The following is a 19902-nucleotide window of genomic DNA, read 5'->3' as shown; positions in this document are numbered from 1 at the left end:
GCTTGATTTGTGTGAATCATGCTTTGCTTTTCTTTCCTCAAGTAAACTTTGTGACATAACTGCCCTAAGGAATTTTCCCATTTAACATTAGTGAAGGCTGACTTGTTAGTGAACAGTGTGACCTTCAAATAAATCCCCAATGGAATCTGAGACCTCCCAATACTGCTGTCTTTTTTAAATAAGTGAATGGCTTGTCTACTTCTAATCCAAAAAGGCAGGCACTATAACTGTGGACACAGCCATTGCCTAGAGGCAGAAACAAGCCAGGATTCCCTGTTCTTTTGTTGAAATGACAGCCAGCTATTAGCTTTGGGGCTCAGCTAGGATCATCTTCCTCTTCCCCACCTAGTTCTGGGAGCTAGCACCACGTGAATACCTAGATGGTCACTACTAAGCAGGACGAAGGCTAACCTGTAGAGAGTATTTGGGCAACACCTTAGACAGAACAAAGGATACAAGAAGTGCTGTGTGCACTGGTTGTAATCTCTTGATGTCCTAAACTGTTCCTGTCACTGTAACTAGAACAGACGGGAGGGATGTGCAGGTGTGTCGGAGCCTAACAAACGTCAGTCTCCACAAAGCAGGCTTGAAAACGACTTTATTACAGTCACAACGCACACCATTACAAGTCATTCTCTTTCTTAAAGACCATTAAGAACTCAGCAATCAGTGCCCACGGGCCCTGTGGAAGAACTGAAGCAGGATTAAGGGCTGCAGGTGACTCCAAGCCAGTAGCTTTCAGGAGACCAGGCATCCTCAACGCCTTCACACGTCCTTATCCACGGGGCTCACGCATCGAGTCTACTCAAGTAAGCTTCCCAAGCGGCTTTTCTGTACATCTCAGCTGCTTCCAGATAGTCAGCTGCTGCTACTATGCCCCGGCCTACAATGATGATATCAGAACCTCGCTTGCCAATAACTTCTTGTGGGCTGTTGTACTGTTGGCCAAGACTGTCCCCTGTAAAAACATGAAAGATACTGTTAACATAAAAATCAAAAACCCTGTCACATGTTTTCTGAAAGCAACCACTTTAAATAAAAATATGCCCTTGCTTTCCATTCCCATTCTGTACTGCATGTGGGTCAAAGCAGGAGCTGGAGAAATCTGCTAGACAGACCCAACCTGTGCATCAGGGGAAGATGCCAATTGACTCCTTCTCGATGTTTAATTTTAGGCATTCAGAGTTGAACAACCAAAAGTAGATCCCCTGTGTCGCCAAGAAAGGTTCACACCATCCAAATAAACAAGGACTAGCCTCATGATTAAAGTCTTAGTAATATATCATCCTAAAGCATTTAACTTGACCACTATTACATAGAGTTCTCAAAAAAAATCATGGAAAATGAAATTACGTCTATTTGCAAAACATTTTAGCATGTAATACTTGTATGTTTTTAGGATGCTGCACGATATTGCACACATGTACATGGCCTAAACTGATCAAATTGGGCAGCAGGAATTTTCTTTGTATTCGCAGCCTACCAGTTCCTCTCTGTCCTTTAACACATGACTGTGAACTAGTCACCCCACTGGGCTGCAGAACAGTACGAATGTTAGGATTTTTTCCTAGTTACATCAAGAATGTCATTTGTACTTTATGAGGATTTCACTGAATCTCAAACTCAGTTTGGGTAGTGTGAACATTTTAATATTAATTCGCCCATTCCATGAAGAATGGGAGGTTTGTCCATTTTTTTGTCCTTCAGTTTCTCTCATCAGTGTTTTATAATTTTCATTGTAGAGGTCTTTCTCATCCTTGGTTAAATTTATTCCACAATCTTTTTTTTTTTTCCAGTTGAATGTGACTGCTCTTGCTAGCAAGTTCATTGTTGGTATATAAGAATGCTAGTGATTTTTGTGTTGATTATGTATCCTGCAACTTTATTGAATTTATTAGTTTTAATATCTCTTGGTAGAGTGTTCAGGTTTCTTCACATATAGAATGGTATTACCTGCAACTGGGATAATTTGATTTCTTTCCTATGTGTATGTCTTTTATTTCTTCCTCTTGCCTAAATGCACTGGCTGTAACTTCTAGTACTATATTGAATAACAGTGGTAAGAGTGAAATCCTTGTCTAGTTCCAGATCTTATGAGGAAATTATTTCAGTTTTTCTTCATTCAATATGCTGGCTATTGAGTCTGTTATACATAGCCTTTATTATTATACTTACCTAATTTGTTCAGTTTTTGTCATGATTAGAAGTTGAATTTTATCAGTACTTTTTCTGCCTCTATTGAGAAGATCATATGATGTTTAGCCTTCATTTTGTTTATGTATTTATGATTTGCATATTTTGAACTATACCTGGGATAAATTCCACTTTTTCATGGAGGATGATCTTTTCACTCTGTTGCTGCATTTGTTCGGGGAGTACTTTGTCGAGAATCTGCATCCATGTTCATCAGGGATACTGACCTCTAGTTCACTGTATGCCCTTTTCTGGTTTAGGAACGAAGGCAATGATTCAGAAGGGTTCCCTCTTTACAATTTGTAGAGTAGTCTGAGAACTGGTATCCGTTCTCCCAAGTTAAGAATTCAGCAAATGAAACCAATTAATCCTAGGCTTTTCTTTGCTGCCTCTTTAAATTATTGATTCAATCTCATTATTATTGGTCTGTCCAGTTTTTCTGAGCCATGAGGCTCAATTTTGGTAAGTTATATGTCCAGAAATTTATCCATTTCCTTTAGGTTTTTCAATTAATAGTCTCTAATGATCTTTGGATTTCTGCATTATCAGTTGTAATGTTTCCTTTTTCTGATTTGAGTTTTCTCTTTTTCCTTGGTTAGTCTGATTAAAGTTTTTTCCCCCCTTTTTCAAATGCCAACTGTTTCACAGGTCTTTTTTTTAAAACTAAAGATCAGAACAGAAATGAGTTCAACTGGTTGGGCTATTATTTTCTAGATCCTTAAGACATTATCACTAGGTTGTTAACGTTTTGGGTGTGTTGTCTTTATTTTCATTTGCTTCAAGGGATTTTAAAATGCTCCCTCTTGATGGCTTCAGTGACCCATTGTACAGACTCTGTGTATCTGTGTGATTCCCAGCTTCTTTTGTTGATTGATACCTATATCCCATTTTGGTGAGAAAGATGATTTTAATTTTTTAAAATCTGTTTTATCTGTGGCCCAATATATGATCTGTCCTAGAGGATGCTCTCTGTGCTAATGAAGAACATGGATTCTGCAGCTTTTGGATGAAATGTTCCATTAATGTCTGTCAGGTCCATTTTTTTTTAAGCTCCTGGCTGATCTGTCCACTGATGAATGTGAGATGTTGAAGTCTCTTATTGCTTATGGCCTGTCTCCCTTTAGGTCTAGTAATGTTTGTTTTATAAAACTGGGTGCTCTATCATTAGAAGTATATATATATATTGACACTTGTATCTTGTTGATCTCTTCATCACTGTACAGTGATTTTGTCTGTTAAGTTTTTGCCCTAAAATCTATTCTAACTTAAACAACTACTCCTGTTCATTCTTGGCTTCTACTTGCATAGAATATCTTTTTCCATCCTGCTGTTTTCAGTCTGTGCCCTTACTAAGTGAAATTAATTTCTTGTAGGTAGTATATCCCTGGATCTCTTCAAAATTTTTGATTAACTGATAGGTCAGGCTGATTCATGCCCTGAATGCCTAGAGCTGCTGGGCCAGGCTGAAGCCAGGAGCCAAGAATGTAATCCAGGTTTCCTACTACCCAGCAGTTGAGTCATCACTGCTGTCTCCCCCAGTCTGCACACACAGGAAGCTGAAGCTGAAGCCAAGTATTAAGGTTAGGTACTTTTATGGCCGGCGCCGCGGCTCACTAGGCTAATCCTCCGCCTAGCGGCGCCGGCACACCGGGTTCTAGTCCCGGTTGGGGCGCCGGATTCTGTCCCGGTTGCCCCTCTTCCAGGCCAGCTCTCTGCTGTGGCCAGGGAGTGCAGTGGAGGATGGCCCAGGTGCTTGGGCCCTGCACCCCATGGGAGACCAGGAAAAGCACCTGGCTCCTGGCTCCTGCCATCGGATCAGCATGGTGTGCTGGCCGCAGCGCGCCGGCCGCGGCGGCCATTGGAGGGTGAACCAACGGCAAAGGAAGACCTTTCTCTCTGTCTCTCTCTCTCACTGTCCACTCTGCCTGTCAAAAAAAAAAAAAAAAAAAAAAGGTTAGGTACTTTTTTAAAAAAGAGATTCATTTATTTAAAAGGCAGAGTTACAGGGAGGCAAAGGCAGAGAGAGAAGTCCTCCATCCATTGGTTCATTCTCCATTTCATATTAAACATATAAGTATAAACTAATATCTAAACATTTGCTCCTTTGATCCATAAAACATTTGGCAAAAATGTAGAGTTTTGAAAAATGCCAGAAGGGTTCAATACTAAGGCAATTATTCTGAAGGCTTAGATAGGCCTCAGAAGAATGACTTGTGTATGTGAAATCTGAACATAGGAACCTATAACATTCTTTGCTTCTAGAGGGACATCCATTAATTTTATTTGAATAGTTATGTGGGCTATATACATTTCCTTCAAGGTTTAAAAGGGAAACTAAAGGGCTGGCAAAAGGTTAAGACATCACCTGTGAGCACTGGTTTGCGTCCCAGCTGTTCCACTTCCAACCCAGCTCCCTGCTAATGCGCCTGGGAAAGATGACTCACTTGCCTGGGCTCCTACACCCAAATGGGCGACCTGGAAGAAGCTTTGGTTTGGACCTGGCTGTTACAGCCGTTTGGGGAAGTGAATCTGCAGATGGAAGATCTTTCAAATAGATAAAAAATTAAAGGGAAACTAAGGTTCATCAAGCTTATACCCTCAATCATTAATTCTTGGTGTTTAACTCTTTGTCTCTGTAGGACATACTGTCACATTCTTTCTATTGCTGGGGGACATATGCCATTACCCTCAAAAAGCTTCTGGTATAGAAGAAATACTGTGACAAAAACATAAAAATGAAGCCTATTTATACACAATCACAGGGAGTGGTCATACAATTAGTTGTTAAAAAGTGAGGTAATTCTAGATATGCAGATTGCATCTTCACACCACATTCTGCAAACCCTGCACTGGTCTGGAAATATTCACATTACACCACACCAGTTAGCGGTTATCTCTGGAGAGAAGTAGGTTAGAATGACTAACACAAAATCTATTTTTCTCTATTTTTAAAGGTATCTTTGGAACTCTGCCATGGCAGACAAAACCAGAGCTGACAAACAGAATCACAACCTGAGAACCTTAACATTCAGCTCTCAGCTCCATCTCCTGAAGTCTAACCCAGAGTACATTCCAGTAACCATCATGGGCAACCTTTCTTGCACAACTACCAGTTCTAGAAAGAATGTCCCCAGATTACCACTTCCTCACTGAAAACTCACACACCTTACCTGAGTCTTACAGGACATTTAAATACGTGTTTTTCTAACCTGGTTTGTTCCTTTAGTGAATGGACGATCAGAAAACGCGTGCTACTTAGTCATTACACCCGTGTTTCTTTCTGAGAACTGGAAGTGTCCCAGAGCTCAAGTGGACAGTCATTCTGGTTAGCCATGGGTTTATCCAAACTGCCTTGAGCACAGAATTACCTTCTTTTGGTAGCATATTCATTCAGAACAGTAAGGTATTAGTTTTCAATCAAAGTGCTTTTCTAAATTTTTATCCTAAAATCAGGCTGCAGTTATTCTGCAAACATTAAGAAGGCTTCTCTTATCAATGAATGCACTTACCACCCGCTTCTAACTGAACTCCTGGAGTTAAGTGAAGAAATTCTGGTTTCATGCTTACACGGGAGCCGGAAATAAAACCAATCACAAATTCAGAGTGTTCCTCAGCCATTCTAACCTAAATGTAATGTAACAGGACATATTGCAAGAAAACAGTTCATCACACAGAATAGCTGTACAAAAGTAAAAAAAAAATTTCTAAGCTAGTTATTACAAACTTTGCTGTATTACTGACAACTTTTTCATTTCATATTAAACATATAAGTATAAACTAATATCTATAACAGGTCATCCTACATATGAACCAAGATGGTCAAACATATTGCTTCAATAAGACTCTGAGATAAACCTACTGGGAAACATCAAACCTTCAGTGTTTACATCTGAAAATCCACTCCAGAAAGGACGTTATGTTGGTGTGATACCACCAGGACTGCTGCCTGCCTGGGTACGGGACGCTGTACAGAAGTACAGCCATCATGCACTCAGCTACGTTCTTGAGAGCTAAAGAAATCTCTCCCCTTCGCTGGGTTCCCTCTTCTCCAGCGTTTACTATTCACTGGTCTCCCTGCTTTTTCTGTTACCTCTCATTTAAAGAGGTTTCTTTAGCAGGCCTGCCTTTCTGACTTGGCTCTTCCCTGAGGCTCACAGGGTTACAAGTCCTACCACCAACAAGCCAGACCCACATTCTTGGAAATCAGAGGTTAAATCCTGACCCTAGGGCCACGTGGTTCTTAGCAACTATATTATAGTCTTTGAAAAAATAGGAAATAAAAATCCCCATGGCACTTTAAAAATTTTCTTTAAAATATCTGTAGGACCAGCATTGTGGCTTAACAGGTTAAACTGCCACCTGCAATGCTAGCATCCCATTTGGGCGCTGGTTCAAGTCCCAGCTGCTGTACTTCTGACCCAGCTCCTTGCTAATGTGCCTGGAAAAGCTGGGGAAGATGGCCCAAGTGCTGGGCCCCTGCACCCATGGGGGAATCTGGATGAAGTTCCAGGCACCTGGCTACAGCCTGGCCCAGATCTGGCCATTGCAGCCATTTGAGGAGTGACCCAGCAGATAGCTTTTCTCACATAACACCCACCAACATCAAAGACAAAAGGAGGAAGTCATTCCACGAGGGCTCCTTTCATGAGAACCTGAGAAGAAACTGTGTGTCTAGGAATCTCTTTACTTTCAATTCACAGTGAAATGAAAAAGAACTCTCTTAAAGGCCACATAAGTATAGGTGGATGTTTACTTACTTATTTATTTACTTATTTATTTTTGACAGGCAGAATTAGACAGTGAGCGAGAGAGAGACAGAGAGAAAGGTCTTCCTTCCGTTGGTTCACTCCCCAAATGGCCGCCACGGCTGGTGCGCTGGGCCGATCTGAAGCCAGGAGCCAGGTGCTTCGTCCTGGTCTCCCATGTGGGTGCAGGGCCCAAGCACTTGGGCCATCCTCCACTGCCTTCCCGGGCCACAGCAGAGCTGGACTGGAAGAGGAGCAGCCGGGACTAGAACCCAGAGTGCCGGCGCCGCAGGCAGAGGATTAGCCTAGTGAACCACAGCGCCGGCCTACTTACTGTGTTTTAATGCTTCTCAAATATAATTCAAATCTCTTAAGTTCCTCCTGCAAGGCATAAAATGTGGGGCCAGTGCGTGGCACAGTGGGCTAAGCCTCTACCTGTAATACTGGCATCCCATGTGGGGACCAGCTCTAGTCCCGGCGGCTCCTCTTCTGATCCAGTTGTCTCTACGGCCTGGGAAAGCAGTAGAAGGTGCACCCCTGACCCCACGTGGGAGACCTGAAGGAAGCTCCTGGGTCTGGACTGGCCCAGCTCTGGCCATTGTGGCTATTTGAGAAGTGAATGCGCAGATGGAAGACCTTTCTCTCTCTCAAATAAAAATCTCAATAGCATTTTATATATAAATACATATATTTTAACTATCAGGACTGGCAACATGGTACAGTGGGTTAAGCTACTGCCTGTGACACTGGCATCCCATATGAACACTGGTTTGAGTCCCAGCTGCTCCACTTCCCATCAGCTCCCTGCTAACGTGCCTGGGAAAGCAGAAGATGGCACGAGTTCTTGGGCCCTTGCCACCCTGAGAGAGACCTGGATTGAGTTCCAGGCCCCTGGCTTTGGCCTGGTCCAGCCCTGACCATTGCAACCATTTGGGGGAGTAAACCAGCAGATGGAAGCTCTCTCTCTCCCTCTTTCAAAATATATCAATCTTTAAAAAAAAAAAAGTACTAACAATCGAGGCATTCTACACAAGCAGGATTAACACACTGTTACCCTACCGACAGCGGACTCTTTGGCAGAGGCGCCACAGATCCCAGAGGAAGGTACTGTCTCACCCAAGAACATGCAGCTTGACAGCCCTGCCTTCCCTCTCCGCAGCCCTCGGGTCACTTACCGCTGCTTTAGTGTAGTTCCCAGTGGCCAGGGAGCCCGCGGAACTCATTTCTGCAATGAGCAGGCACCCCCGGTGCAGAGGCAGCCCCACTTCTTGCAGGCCCTTCACGACTCCTGAGCCAGGCACCACGTGGGCATTGACGAGGTCTGCCCAGGAAGCTATTTTAAAAACACCACCTAGGAGGAAGTGGAAAAGAAGATATTTTCCAAGTTTCAAACAAAAACCTCTACTCTTTTTGCCCACGCAACTACGGCAGGGGACAATCTCTCAATAACATGTTACTGAAAGAGCAGCACACTTCAATAATTCTAGGGACATCACGGATGTGAAGACTGCCTCTGTCCAGCTGGAAGCTGGTGAAAACTCACAGTGGGGAAAACTCGCAAGTTCTCCAGGAACACTAAGACTGTTTTCCCTGGAAGGCAGAGCTTACAATCACCAATAAACTCATGCAATCAGAAACAGAGTCCAGGGAAGACAGGCATGTACTGGGGGCAAGGACATCAGCGCTCTGCAACTCATCCTGAAGGTGACAAGTTGCCACTCTGCAGCGATTGACCCATCAGCAACTTTATTCTCTCAACATTTCCATGTGTTCCTAGATTTCCTTATTCAGATTTCAGTAGGCAACTGTTCATTTTAAAAGCTGATGGTAGGCCGGCGCCGTGGCTCACTAGGCTAATCCTCCGCCTTGCGGCACCAGGACACCGGGTTCTAGTCCCGGCCGGGGCGCCAGATTCTGTCCCGGTTGCCCCTCTTCCAGGCCAGCTCTCTGCTGTGGCCAGGGAGTGCAGTGGAGGATGGCCCAAGTCCTTGTGCCCTGCACCCCATGGGAGACCAGGAGAAGCACTTGGCTCCTGCCTTCAGATCAGTGCGGTGCGCCGGCCCTAGTGTGCCAGCCATTGGAGGGTGAACCAACAGCAAAAGGAAGACCTTTCTCTGTCTCTCTCTCTCTCTCACTGTCCACTCTGCCTGTCAAAAAAAAAAAAAAAAAAAAAAAGCTGATGGTAGGAGCCGGCGCTGTGGCACAGTGGGTAAAGCCACCACTTGCAGTGCTGGCATCCCATATGGGTGCCAGTTCGAGTCCCAGCTGCTCCACTTCCCATCCAGCTCTGTTGTGGCCTAGGAAAGCAGTAGAAGATGGCCAAAATCTTTGGGCCCCTGCACCCACGTGGGAGACCCAGAGGAAGCTCCTGGCTCCTGGCTTCAGATCAGATCGGCCCAGCTCTGGCCATTGCAGCCAATTAGGGAGTGAACCAGCGGATGGAAGACCTCTCTCTCTGCCTCTCCTTCTCCCTCTGTGTAACTCTGACTTTCAAATAAATAAATCTTCTTTAAAAAAAAAAAAAGAGCTGACAGTAAAACCTTAACTGATTTCTGAAAAGACTGCATGCCAACTTGAATGAAGAAAGGTTTTATACACCAATCAATAAGTCAATCTATAAGCTAAGCAATGTGGTGATGGTAGCACACCTTAGGCCAAGAAAGTCAGAGACTATTCCAGAAGAAATAGCTTAGCAATATGCATGCATTAGTTTAAGAAAAATTAAGCACCTCAAAGATAAGTTAAAAAATATGACAAAATACTTGTTACAATATCAAGTAAAAAAGTATTATATATAGATCACATCTTTGTACAAAGAAACTTGCACAGAATGATAGAACTGAGCACACTCAACTTTGAGTTCCTATTTGACATTAAAAAAAATGTATAGCAACAGATCTTTTTTGGCTGAAAATCTTCACATTTTGTTCTGCCCTCTCATTTCCTGTACCTGTAATTTTCATTCAAAACTCAGTATGTTCTGCAAGGGCACTGTCTGTCACTTCTGCCTGCCCAGAATCCGTGTACCTCTCCTTCTGGTTTCAGCACCTCCCTTTTCCTTAAAGTAACTATTCCTGCTGGATTTGCAATAAACCAAGTTGAAATGGAGTAACCACTTCACACTTGCAGGTTTACTACCCAGGGCGGTTAATAAGGTCTTCTCCACCCTAGCCACAGCCAGTGGTTTGGGGCGGGCATGTGGATTGTGCCTACCTGAGAAAGCAGTCAACAGAGTAGAAAGCAGAGTTGACAGATGGAGAGAAAACAAGTCCAGAAGACATCACTTGAGCTCCTGGATCCAAACACGCTGGACAACCGCTTTAGTGCTGGACTTCCAGGTATAGGAGGCAAGATATTTCCTGTTCATCTTCAGCCGCTTTAAGCTGGGTTTCTGATTCTTGCACACTCCTCATATACACTTACCTTCATACTGCTTTTTTACGGTGTTTCCTATATCCGCAAATTTCCGGTCTTCAAATATTAAGAATTCATGGCGTTTTGCCAGAGCTGTCAACTCCTTCATGACATCCAGAGTAAAATCATTCAGAATATCCACGTGAGTTTTGAGCATGCAAATGCTGGGTCCTAAGGCATCTGCCAGCTGCAACAGTTCTCTAGCCGCGGAAACATCAGCAGAGAGACACAGGTTGGTCTCCTTCTTCTGCATAAGCCTGAAAAGCTTCGCTGCCACTGGGTGGGCCCTGGGAAGCTCAGCACGTGCACCAAAGCTGAGTTCTTTGGGTGCTTGCTTCACAGGAGGGGGAGAACCATTATGGTTAGCTGTCAGGAAAACATTCTCCTGGATAAATCTCTTCACTCTCCCAACCATCTCCGCATCAATTTTTTTCTGCTGCTCAAGAATCTCCAGCATTGTGGACAACGTGCACACAGAGTGGAGACGGATGCCATGTGCCTGCAACTTGTCCTTGCCACCTTGCTCTCTGTCCAACAGCACGATGGCGTCAGTGACCTTCAAGCCCTCCCTCTGAAGAACCTCCACGGTCTCCAAAACGCTAGATCCACTGGTGACGACATCTTCAATGATCAAACACGTTTCTCCCGGATTAATTGCTCCTTCCACAAGGCGCTTAGTGCCTAAAAGAAAAAATTCTGTTGAGTTCAACTTAAAAATACACACACACTTTTGTCAACTCAAGATGTATCCTGCAGTATAAATGTGGCAGTACTCATGCAGAGCTGATGATCTAAGTCTGTCTGTAAAGCACTCGGGAGCTCCTTTTCCTTACTTCTGATCAGTCTGCAGTGTGCAATGAGGACCACTCTGTTCACTGTCTCCATGTTCCCTGTCAGTTACACATACAGCATATTTATAGTAACACTAGTAAATTATCTTACAGTGTAAACAAACAGCACTTAATGTTTCACAATCACATTTTTTGAAGATTTATTTATTTATTTGAAAGAGAGTTATAGAAAGAGAGAGGCAGAGACAGAGAGAGACTTCTTCCATCTGCTGCTTCACTCCCCAGATGGCTGCAACCGCACGAGCTGGGCTGATCCAGAGCCAGGAGCCATGAACTTCCAGGTCTCCTACGTGGGTGCAGAGGCCAAAGGACTTGGACCTTCCTCTGCTGCTTTCCCAGGCCATTAGCAGGGAGCTGGATCAGAAGTGAGCAGCCAGGACTTGAACTGGTGCCCATATGGGATGCTGGCCCTGCAGGTGGTGGCTTTACCTGCCACAGCACAGCATCAGTCCCTCGTCACATTTTCAAAAATGGAATTTCTTGGGGCCACCACCCGGGACACCGACATCTGATATGGGCAAAGGCTAGTGTCCTGGCTCCTCCACTTCTGATCCATCTCCCTGCTAATGTGCCTGGGAAGAGCAGCAGCAGATGGCCCAAGTACCTGGGCTCCTGTACCCACAAGGAAAATCCGAGAAAGCTCCTGGCTTTGGCCTGGCCCAGCCGACCATTGTGTCCATCTGGGGAGTGAACCAGTAGAGGGAAGCTTGCTCGTTCTCTCTCCAACTCTCAAATAAAACAAAAACTAATTTCTTAAAGCAAGGTCAGGAAAGTTAAGATACAGAATAGGACCAGTGCTGTGGCATAGTGGTTAAAGCTGCCACCTGCAGTGCTGGCACCCTATTTGGGTGCCGGTTCGAGTCCCAGCTGCTCTACGTCAGATCCAGCTCTCTGCTATGGCCTGGGAAAAACAGCAGATGATGGCCCAAGTCCTTGGGCCCTTGTACCTGCATGGGAGACCTAGAGGAAGTTCCTGGCTCCTGGCTTTGGATCAGCCCAGCTCCTGCCATTGTGGCCATTTGGAGAGTGAACTAGCGGATGGAAGACCAACCCCTCCCCCCGCCGCCTCTCTGTAACTTTGCCTTTCAAATAAGTAAATTGAAGAAAAAAAAGATACAGAATACCTCAATATCATCAATGAAATCTTTCCTTTTTTCTATCAAACGTTCATCACTCAAGATCAAATTGGCTTTGTGAAGCTATAAATTCAGGAGGGAAAATATTCAACAATCATTTAGATCTATTACCACAGTCTCCTGAGTTACATAATCAGTGTGACTCAGTTCACCTCCCTAACCCAAGCTGCATTAGAGGCTATTCTGAGGTAATCTACGAACGCAGACTACAGCTGCAGACTTCAGGCTCATTTTCATTTTGAAAAAGAAATAAATAAATAAAAATAATAAAATTAGTGGACATTTCGCCCACTTCTTGAGTTTTACCATAAGTATTGTCTTTGACCTTTCATATTCCTTTTCTCTCCATGAAGAACTGGAAAATCCAACTGAATCAACACAGACTAGACCACCAGCTCTAAGCACTTACAGGTGTATTTAAAAATGAATGACTTCATCCTAGAAACATTTTCTAAATCATAAGAAATAGAAATAATAGCATCCTTTCGAGCAGATTCATGAAGATTTTTTTTTAGCTCAAAAAAATGGAACACTGTGGCTTTAAGTAGTAATAAAAAACTTCTTATAATAATTTCAAACACCACCTAACAACTCAATCTGATTTCTTTTGTATCCTCTCTCCCTCCATAATTTTTAGGAGCAAATCCCAGATAGCATATGATTTCACCATAAAAATATTTAGAGGGGCTAGCATTGTGGCACAGCAGGTTAAGAGTGCCAGTTCTTGGCTGCTCTGTTTCTGATCCAGCTCCCTGCTAATGCACCTGGGAAAGCAGCCAATGATGGCCCAGTTACTTGGGCCCTTGCCACCAATGGGAGCCTTGGATGGTGTTTTTGGCTCCTGGCTTCAGCCTGGCTGTTGTGGCTGTTTGGGGGAGTGAACTAATAGATAAGGTCTCTATGTCTCTCACTCTCTATTACTCTGCCTTTCGAATAAACCTTTTGAAAAAATGTCTAGGGGCTGGTATTGTGGTATAGCAAATTAAGCCAGCACTTGTGACAGCGGCATGGAGCACAGGTTCAAGTATCAGCTGCTTTGCTTCCAATCCAGCTCCCTGCTAATGGACCTGGGAAAACAACAGATGATGCCCAAGTACTTGGGACCCCACCACCCAGGTAGGAGACCTGGAGGGCCAGGCTATGGGCTTTGGCCTGAACCAGCCTGAGCCCCAGCCCAAACACTGTGGATGTTTGGGGAGTGAACCAAGATGGAAGATCTCTCTGTGTGCCATCTGCCTTTCACATTAACAAATAAATCTCTTTTAAAAAATTTTTAGAATGTATCTGCAATAGGCAGGGACTCTAAAAAACAAAACATTACCATACCAACATAAAAAACAAAAAGCTCAGTAACTCCTTATCATTAAATAGGAATTTAGTTACAATACTGATTTTCAGGCTGTGAATCAAGCACACCAAAAAGCTCTCCGTGAAATGTTACATTGCTCTATAGGAGTGGTTTTATTCATGCAGTACTCTTCATGGAGTTTAAATACAAACACACTGGCAAAGGAAGTGTTCCCAGAACACTGGGCTCAGAGGAAAGGACCCGCACACAAGTTTAGGGTTTCACAGATACATGAAGCACCTTTTATCACTCTCTCCTCAATACAAAGCATGTCAGCCCCCGACTATGCAGGAAAGAGAGATGGGGGGGGGGAGGGAATCTGTAGTGACAGTTAATAAATTTTGATAAAATCTTTAAAGACACAAAGTATATTCCAGGCAACCCTGGTAAAACATCAGTGCCTGGAAGAAGAAACTCTAACAGTATCAGGTTACATATTAACCTAGTGCTTATGCTTTGACTTTTACCATAATCCTTTGTTTCCTTCCTTCTAATAAGCATTGGAATTTGATTGGTTGAGCAGATAACTGTAGCCAGCGGCAAAGCTGTATAAGGTACTCCACACACAGTGTCAAAACTGATTCCTGCATTTTGGGCAGTTTGGAATAAAATGTCTGCAACCTGTAAGAAAATGAACACAAACTATTATCACTATTTTAAATGGTGCATCAATCATGTAACAACAAAACATTAAAGACAGTATTAACATAGTAGGGGTTACTCTCAAATCTGATGGGGGAGAAACGCCTTTCAGGGGCTGGCGCTGTGGTGTAGCAGGTAAGGCCGCCACCTGCAGTGCCGGCAGCCCAAAGGGTGCCAGTTTGAGTCCTGGCTGCTCCACTTCCAATCCAGCTCTCTGCTATGGCCTGGGAAAGCAGTGGAAGATGGCCCAAGTGCTTGGGCCCCTGCACCCAGGTCGGGGAACTAGAGGAAGCTCCTGGCTTCGGATCAGTGCAGTTTCAGACATTGTGGCCATTTGGGGAGTGAACCATTGGATGGAAGACCTCTCTCTCTCTCTCTCTCTCCCTCTGCCTCTCTATCACTCTGACTTTCAAACAAATAAATAAATCTAAAAAAAAAAAAAAAAAAAAAAAAGCCTTTTCATTAAATGACCATTTGCCTGAAGCCAAATATACAAATATAAAGACATGAGGCTGAGCCGACCCGACTCTGCGGGCAGCATAGCATAACATGCTAGGGAAGGCTGCGAGGCTGGGTCCCCTTGGTATTCTACATCACCTGCTAGTGAACGCCATCTTAAAGAACTAGCTTACGGTATGAAGCACTATTTTGTAATCTCCTTCCCACATATACCATCACATTTTAATGCTGCAATGCTTATTTTTACCCAACACCATCTTATTTTAAAAACAAAACAAAACAAAAGCAATCAGTTGCTTTGTGAACTAATCTCTTAGAAGTTTGTATTCTTGGGGCTGGTGCTGTGGCATCGTGGGTGCCAGTTCCGAGTCATAGCTGCTCCACTTCCAATCCAGTTATCTGCTATGGCCTAAGAAAGCAATAGAAGATGGCCCAAGTCCTTGGGCCCTTGGGCCCCTGCACCCACGTGGGAGACCCAGAAGAGGCTCCTGACCCCTGGCTTCAGATCAGTCCAGCCCCGGCTGTTGTGGCCAGTTGGAGAATGAACCAGCGGATGGAAGACACCCCCACCCATCTCTCTCTCTGCCTCTCCTTCTCTGTGTAACTGACTTTCAAATAAATAAATAAATCTTTTTTAAAAAGTTTGTATTCTTGTACTTCTAAATATTTTAAAACCTTTGAATTTTCTAAGCTGCAAAGGATGTAATTTCTATTTCTAAAAATACTAACATATCCTAGAACTGTTCTATCACTCTTTTAAATGAATACAATGGAATCCAAATGCTAAAGCGATTTGCTACCTACTATTTCACTGAAAGTTGGAAAATTTTTTATTTTTTTATATTCATATTTTCACTCCACTGTGTCCACTTTTTCTCATGTAATACATATTTATGCTTGAAAAGCTTTATCAATCCCTTCACCACTTTTCTCAGTATGAATGTAAACTGAAATGGGCGTAAAGTGAAAATTAAAATTGTAAATTAAAAGAAATGTCCTTGATTATTAGTCTCTAAGCTTATCATCACAATTATTATGAACGTTAACGTTAAGACATAATTTGGGGCCAGCAATGTGGTATAGTAGGCTAAGCCTCCACCTGCAGTGCTGGCATCCTATATGGGTGCTGGTTTCTGGCCTGGCTGTTCCACTTCCCATCCAGCTCTCTTCTATGGCCTGGGAAAGCAGTGGAAGATAGCCCAAGTCCTTGGACCCCTGCCCCAAAGTGGGGGACTCGGAGGAAGCTCCTGGCTCCAGGTCAGCCCAACTCTAGCCATTGTGGCCATTTGGGGAGTCAACCAGTGCTCGGAAGATCTTTATCTCTCCTCTCTATCTATAAATCTGCCTCTCAAATAAATCTTTTTTAAAAATTTGCAAATTGATAGAATATAAAAAGATTTTAGAAATGTACTTAGTGAGATCAATGGTACTTTCTCCTCCAGTTAGTCTTTTTTTTTTTTTTTTTTTTTTTTTTAATTTTTTTCAAACCCTTGTGTCAAGGGCTGACTTTCAATAGATCACAGCGAAGGAGCCGCTCTGCTATGGACGAAACCCCAACCCAGAAGCAGGTCGGCTACAACTGGTTCTCCATGAATGTGTGCTGTGTGATGGGTGACAGAGCGGCCCCCTTTCCGGCCATTCCCTGTTCCCCAGGAAGAAGGGTTCTCTGCACCGGCCCCGGGCCCCAGCGTGCAGCCACCGGCCGGCCAGTGGAACGGCAGGGGACAGCTATCCCAGGCCATCGGAGGCACTGCTGTATCACATAGCCTGGGCAAGATTTTTAATTTATTTGTTTAAAGGTTTATTTATTTATTTGAAAGGCAGAGGTACGAGAAGAGAGAGAGAGATATCTTCCATCCACTGGTTCACTCCCCAAATGACCACAACATACTGGAGCTGAGGTGATTCAAAGCCAGGAGCCTCTTCTGGTCTCCATGTGGGTGCAGGGGCCCAAACATGTGGGCCATCTTCCCCTGTTTTCCCAGCAGGGAGCTGGATCAGAAATGGAGCAGCTGGGACTTGAACTGGCGTCCACATGGGATGCCAGCAATGCAGTCTTTACCCACTACAGCACAGTGTAGGCCCCTCCTCCAGTTAGTTTATGTACACATAATACTGTAGCCAAACATGACTTCTTACTTGGGATTCAGAGTTTAGCATAAATTGCTTTTCAGGGGTGTAAATACTGAGAAATCCTACTTGCATAAATAAGTAGAGGTGAAGAGAAGTTTTGTTATAATCAGATCTCTCCATGTTTTGAACTCCTCCCCAGTTTACCGTCAAAAATCACATACAACATAATCTACCTTCAAAAAATAACTAGTGGGGCTGGCATTGTGGCATAGTGGGTAAAGCCACTGCTCGCAGTGCCTTCCATGTGGGTGCTGGTTCAACTCCTGGATGCTCCACTTCCAGTCCAGCTCTCTGCTATGGCCTGGGAAAGCGGTGCAAGATGGTCCAAGTCCTTGGGCCCCTGCACCTGCATGGGAGACCAGGAAGAGACTCCTGGCTTTGGATCAGCGCAGCTCTGGCCATTTGTGGCTAATTAGGGAGTGAACCAGTAGATGGAAGACCTCTCTCTCTCTCTGTCTCTGCCTCCCCTTCTCTCTCTGTGTAACTCTTTCAAATAAATAAATTTTTAAAAACAAAACAAAACAAAACAACCAACTCCCTGCTAATGTGCCTGGGAAAGAAGCAGAGGATGGCCCAAGTGCTTGAGTTCCTGCCACCAACATGGGAGACCCTGAAGAAGCTCCTAGCTCCAGCTTGGCCCAGCACCAGCCACTGCAGCCATTTTGGGGGTGAATCAGCAGATGGAAGAGATCTCTGTTACTCTACCTTTCTTTTCTTTTTTTTTTTTAAATTAAAAAAAAAATTATGTGAAAGGGTTACAGAGAGGGAGGGAGACAGCCCTTCCATCCGCTAGTTCACACCCGCAATGGACACAATGTAGGGGCTGGGCCAGGCCAAAACCAGAAGCCAGGAGCTCCATCTGGGCCTCTGGCTTGCGTGGCAGGAGAACAGGCACTCGGGCCATCCTCTGCTGCTTTCCCTAGAGGCATCAGCAGGGAGTGCAGCTGGTGGGACACCACCTGGTGCCCACACTGAACGCAGGCAGTGGTTTAACCTGCTGGGCAGCAACCAGGGCCCTGCCTTTCAAATAAATAAGTCTTTTAAAAAATACGTTTTTTAAAAACATTTGACAGGTAGAGTGATAGACAGTGAGAGAGAGACAGAGAAAGGTCTTCCTTCCGTTGGTTCACCCCCCAAATGACTGCTATAGCCAGCGCTGCACTGATCCGAAGCCAGGAGCTTCCTCCTGGTCTCCCATGCGGGTGCAGGGCCCAAGCACTTGGGCCATCCTCCACTGCCTTTCCGGGCCACAGCAGAGAGCTGGACTGGAAGAGGAGCAACCGGGACTAGAACCTGGTGTCCATATGGAATGCGGGTGCCGCAGGCGGAGGATTAACCAAGTGAGCCATGGCGCCGTCCCAAAAATAACTTACTCATCTATAGATGGATGCCCTCCTAAACCAATCTGATTTTTTTTCTACACACAGCGATTCTGAATGGTGAGAAGTTAACAGCTCAATCCACCTCCCCCAGTACTTCCTTCTTTTTACACAGAGTAGATGCCAGACAAGCACAAATCCTTAAGTGGGTGGAAGGAACTTAAATTCAAGGACACTTGAAAAGGTTTGTGAAAACGGCAGCGAAAAGGTGGTTAATTTTGGTGCAGTTTTGAAATCATGGGCACAAGCAGTCTTGGAAAAGCCCCCTTTCAAAGTGAAAAGTGTGTACTACGAATAAAACAGAAACGTCATGAAGCGCCCTGGGAAGTCCTCTAGACAGCACCTTCTGCGAAGACGGGAATGTTCTGTCCCTGGCTGGACTGAGACGCTAGCCACTTGTGTCTAGCTAAATTCAAAAACCCATAGGGGCTCAGTATTCACACGAGGCTGGCATCTCTTGGCTCGCACATCCAGAGCTTTCTACTCCTAGGGGTCTACCCCATCGGGCGGCAGCTTAATTAACTGTTAGACCCCGCCTCGAGGCGCGCAACCAGATCCTGCCACTCACCCACGATTGCCAGGCGATTCACATGTACCCTCAGTCTGAGAAGCAGCGTGCAGAATCCCCTCATCTGCGCCAGGTTTTCCCTGATACTGACCAAAAACCTGCCTCCCCGAACGCCCACCTTCATTCTTGTTCCTGGCCGCACAAGGCAAAAACAATTTCCCGTGGCAAGCAGCAGCCCTGCCAAAGCGCTGGCCGGCTACCCCCACCCACCTTTCTTCTTTCTGCCCCGAATCTAAACGCACACACCTCATCCGAGTACTTCTGCTGCAAGCGGCGCCCGAGCTGGGTTTGCCGACTTGCAACGCACGTGTCAAGGAACAGGCTGCCAAGGTCCCTTAGAGGTGTACCCTGGGCCCTCCGAGCTGCTCAGACGTACTCCGCAGGTAGGGTCGGGCTGTCAGCGCGGCTCTTCTGCCTCACCCGCAACCCAGCTCCGACCCCCACTCTCCAGCCGCGGGTCCCCTTTCCCGCCACCCAGCCCCGTCCTTCCCCTCGCCGGGCTGGCACCTGACTCAGAAGGCGCGGTCGAGACACGATGCCCCGCAGATCGATGTACACGGGGGACGAGAGGCCGCTCTTCAACACGAAGTCTCCAAACTTGAAAGCCTGCACGTCGTACAGACCCGTCACCAACCGCGCCAACGCCGCTTCGGAAGCCGCCATCGCCTCAGCCAGCTCCGATCCGCAACGCGGGCCCGGGCTCCGGCGCCCCGATGACGTCGCCGCGAAGCCCCGCCTCTTCCGCCTCGCTTTCCGGCCGCTTGGCGGCCAGGAGGCCAGGGTTGAGCCGCGGGAGCGAGGTCGCGCTGCTTTACACTGCACCGGCTGGATGGGACTCAGAGCCCCGAACAGCCCGACCAACTCGGAGAGCTTGAAGCCCAGCCCTCAAGAGAGTTAGTCTAAGTCCTGCCCAGTTTTCGCAGCCGCACGTCCTCTAGGCCGGTTCTTGAATGACCTCAACTCCTTGGCCTAGCATGTCCTCATTGGCCAGTTATTAGCCACTACTCTCCCCACCGCGTTTCTCCAAGTATAGA

At 45.4% G+C, this 19902-nt stretch overlaps 1 protein-coding gene across 3 annotated transcripts; it reads right to left on the bottom strand.

Annotated features, from left to right (window-relative positions):
* Positions 1–581: 581 nt before the first annotated feature.
* On the bottom strand, positions 582–19559 carry UMPS (uridine monophosphate synthetase). Of its 3 annotated transcripts, none has more exons than XR_016233144.1 (6): positions 19376–19559; positions 14155–14308; positions 10152–11033; positions 8114–8289; positions 5703–5817; positions 582–958 (listed from the first exon to the last, which is right to left on the bottom strand). XR_016233144.1 is itself a non-coding variant. In XM_008266762.5 (6 exons), the coding sequence occupies exons 1-6, from the start codon at positions 19529–19531 to the stop codon at positions 789–791; spliced, it is 1443 nt and encodes a 480-aa protein (XP_008264984.3). In that variant the 5' UTR covers positions 19532–19559; the 3' UTR covers positions 582–788. The 3 variants fall into 3 exon arrangements, 2 of the variants coding, with proteins under 2 accessions (XP_008264984.3, XP_089187978.1); XM_008266762.5 differs by having other exon boundaries at positions 10362–11033; XM_089331852.1 differs by lacking the exon at positions 14155–14308 and having other exon boundaries at positions 10362–11033.
* Positions 19560–19902: the final 343 nt, after the last annotated feature.

The sequence above is a fragment of the Oryctolagus cuniculus genome, chromosome 4 (assembly GCF_051225735.1).
Source record: "Oryctolagus cuniculus isolate XC-2025 breed Fujian yellow rabbit chromosome 4, ASM5122573v1, whole genome shotgun sequence".
NCBI lineage: Eukaryota > Metazoa > Chordata > Mammalia > Lagomorpha > Leporidae > Oryctolagus > Oryctolagus cuniculus.
The sequence above is the reverse complement of the archived record's forward strand: the minus strand, read 5'-3'. Positions and strand labels throughout refer to the sequence as shown.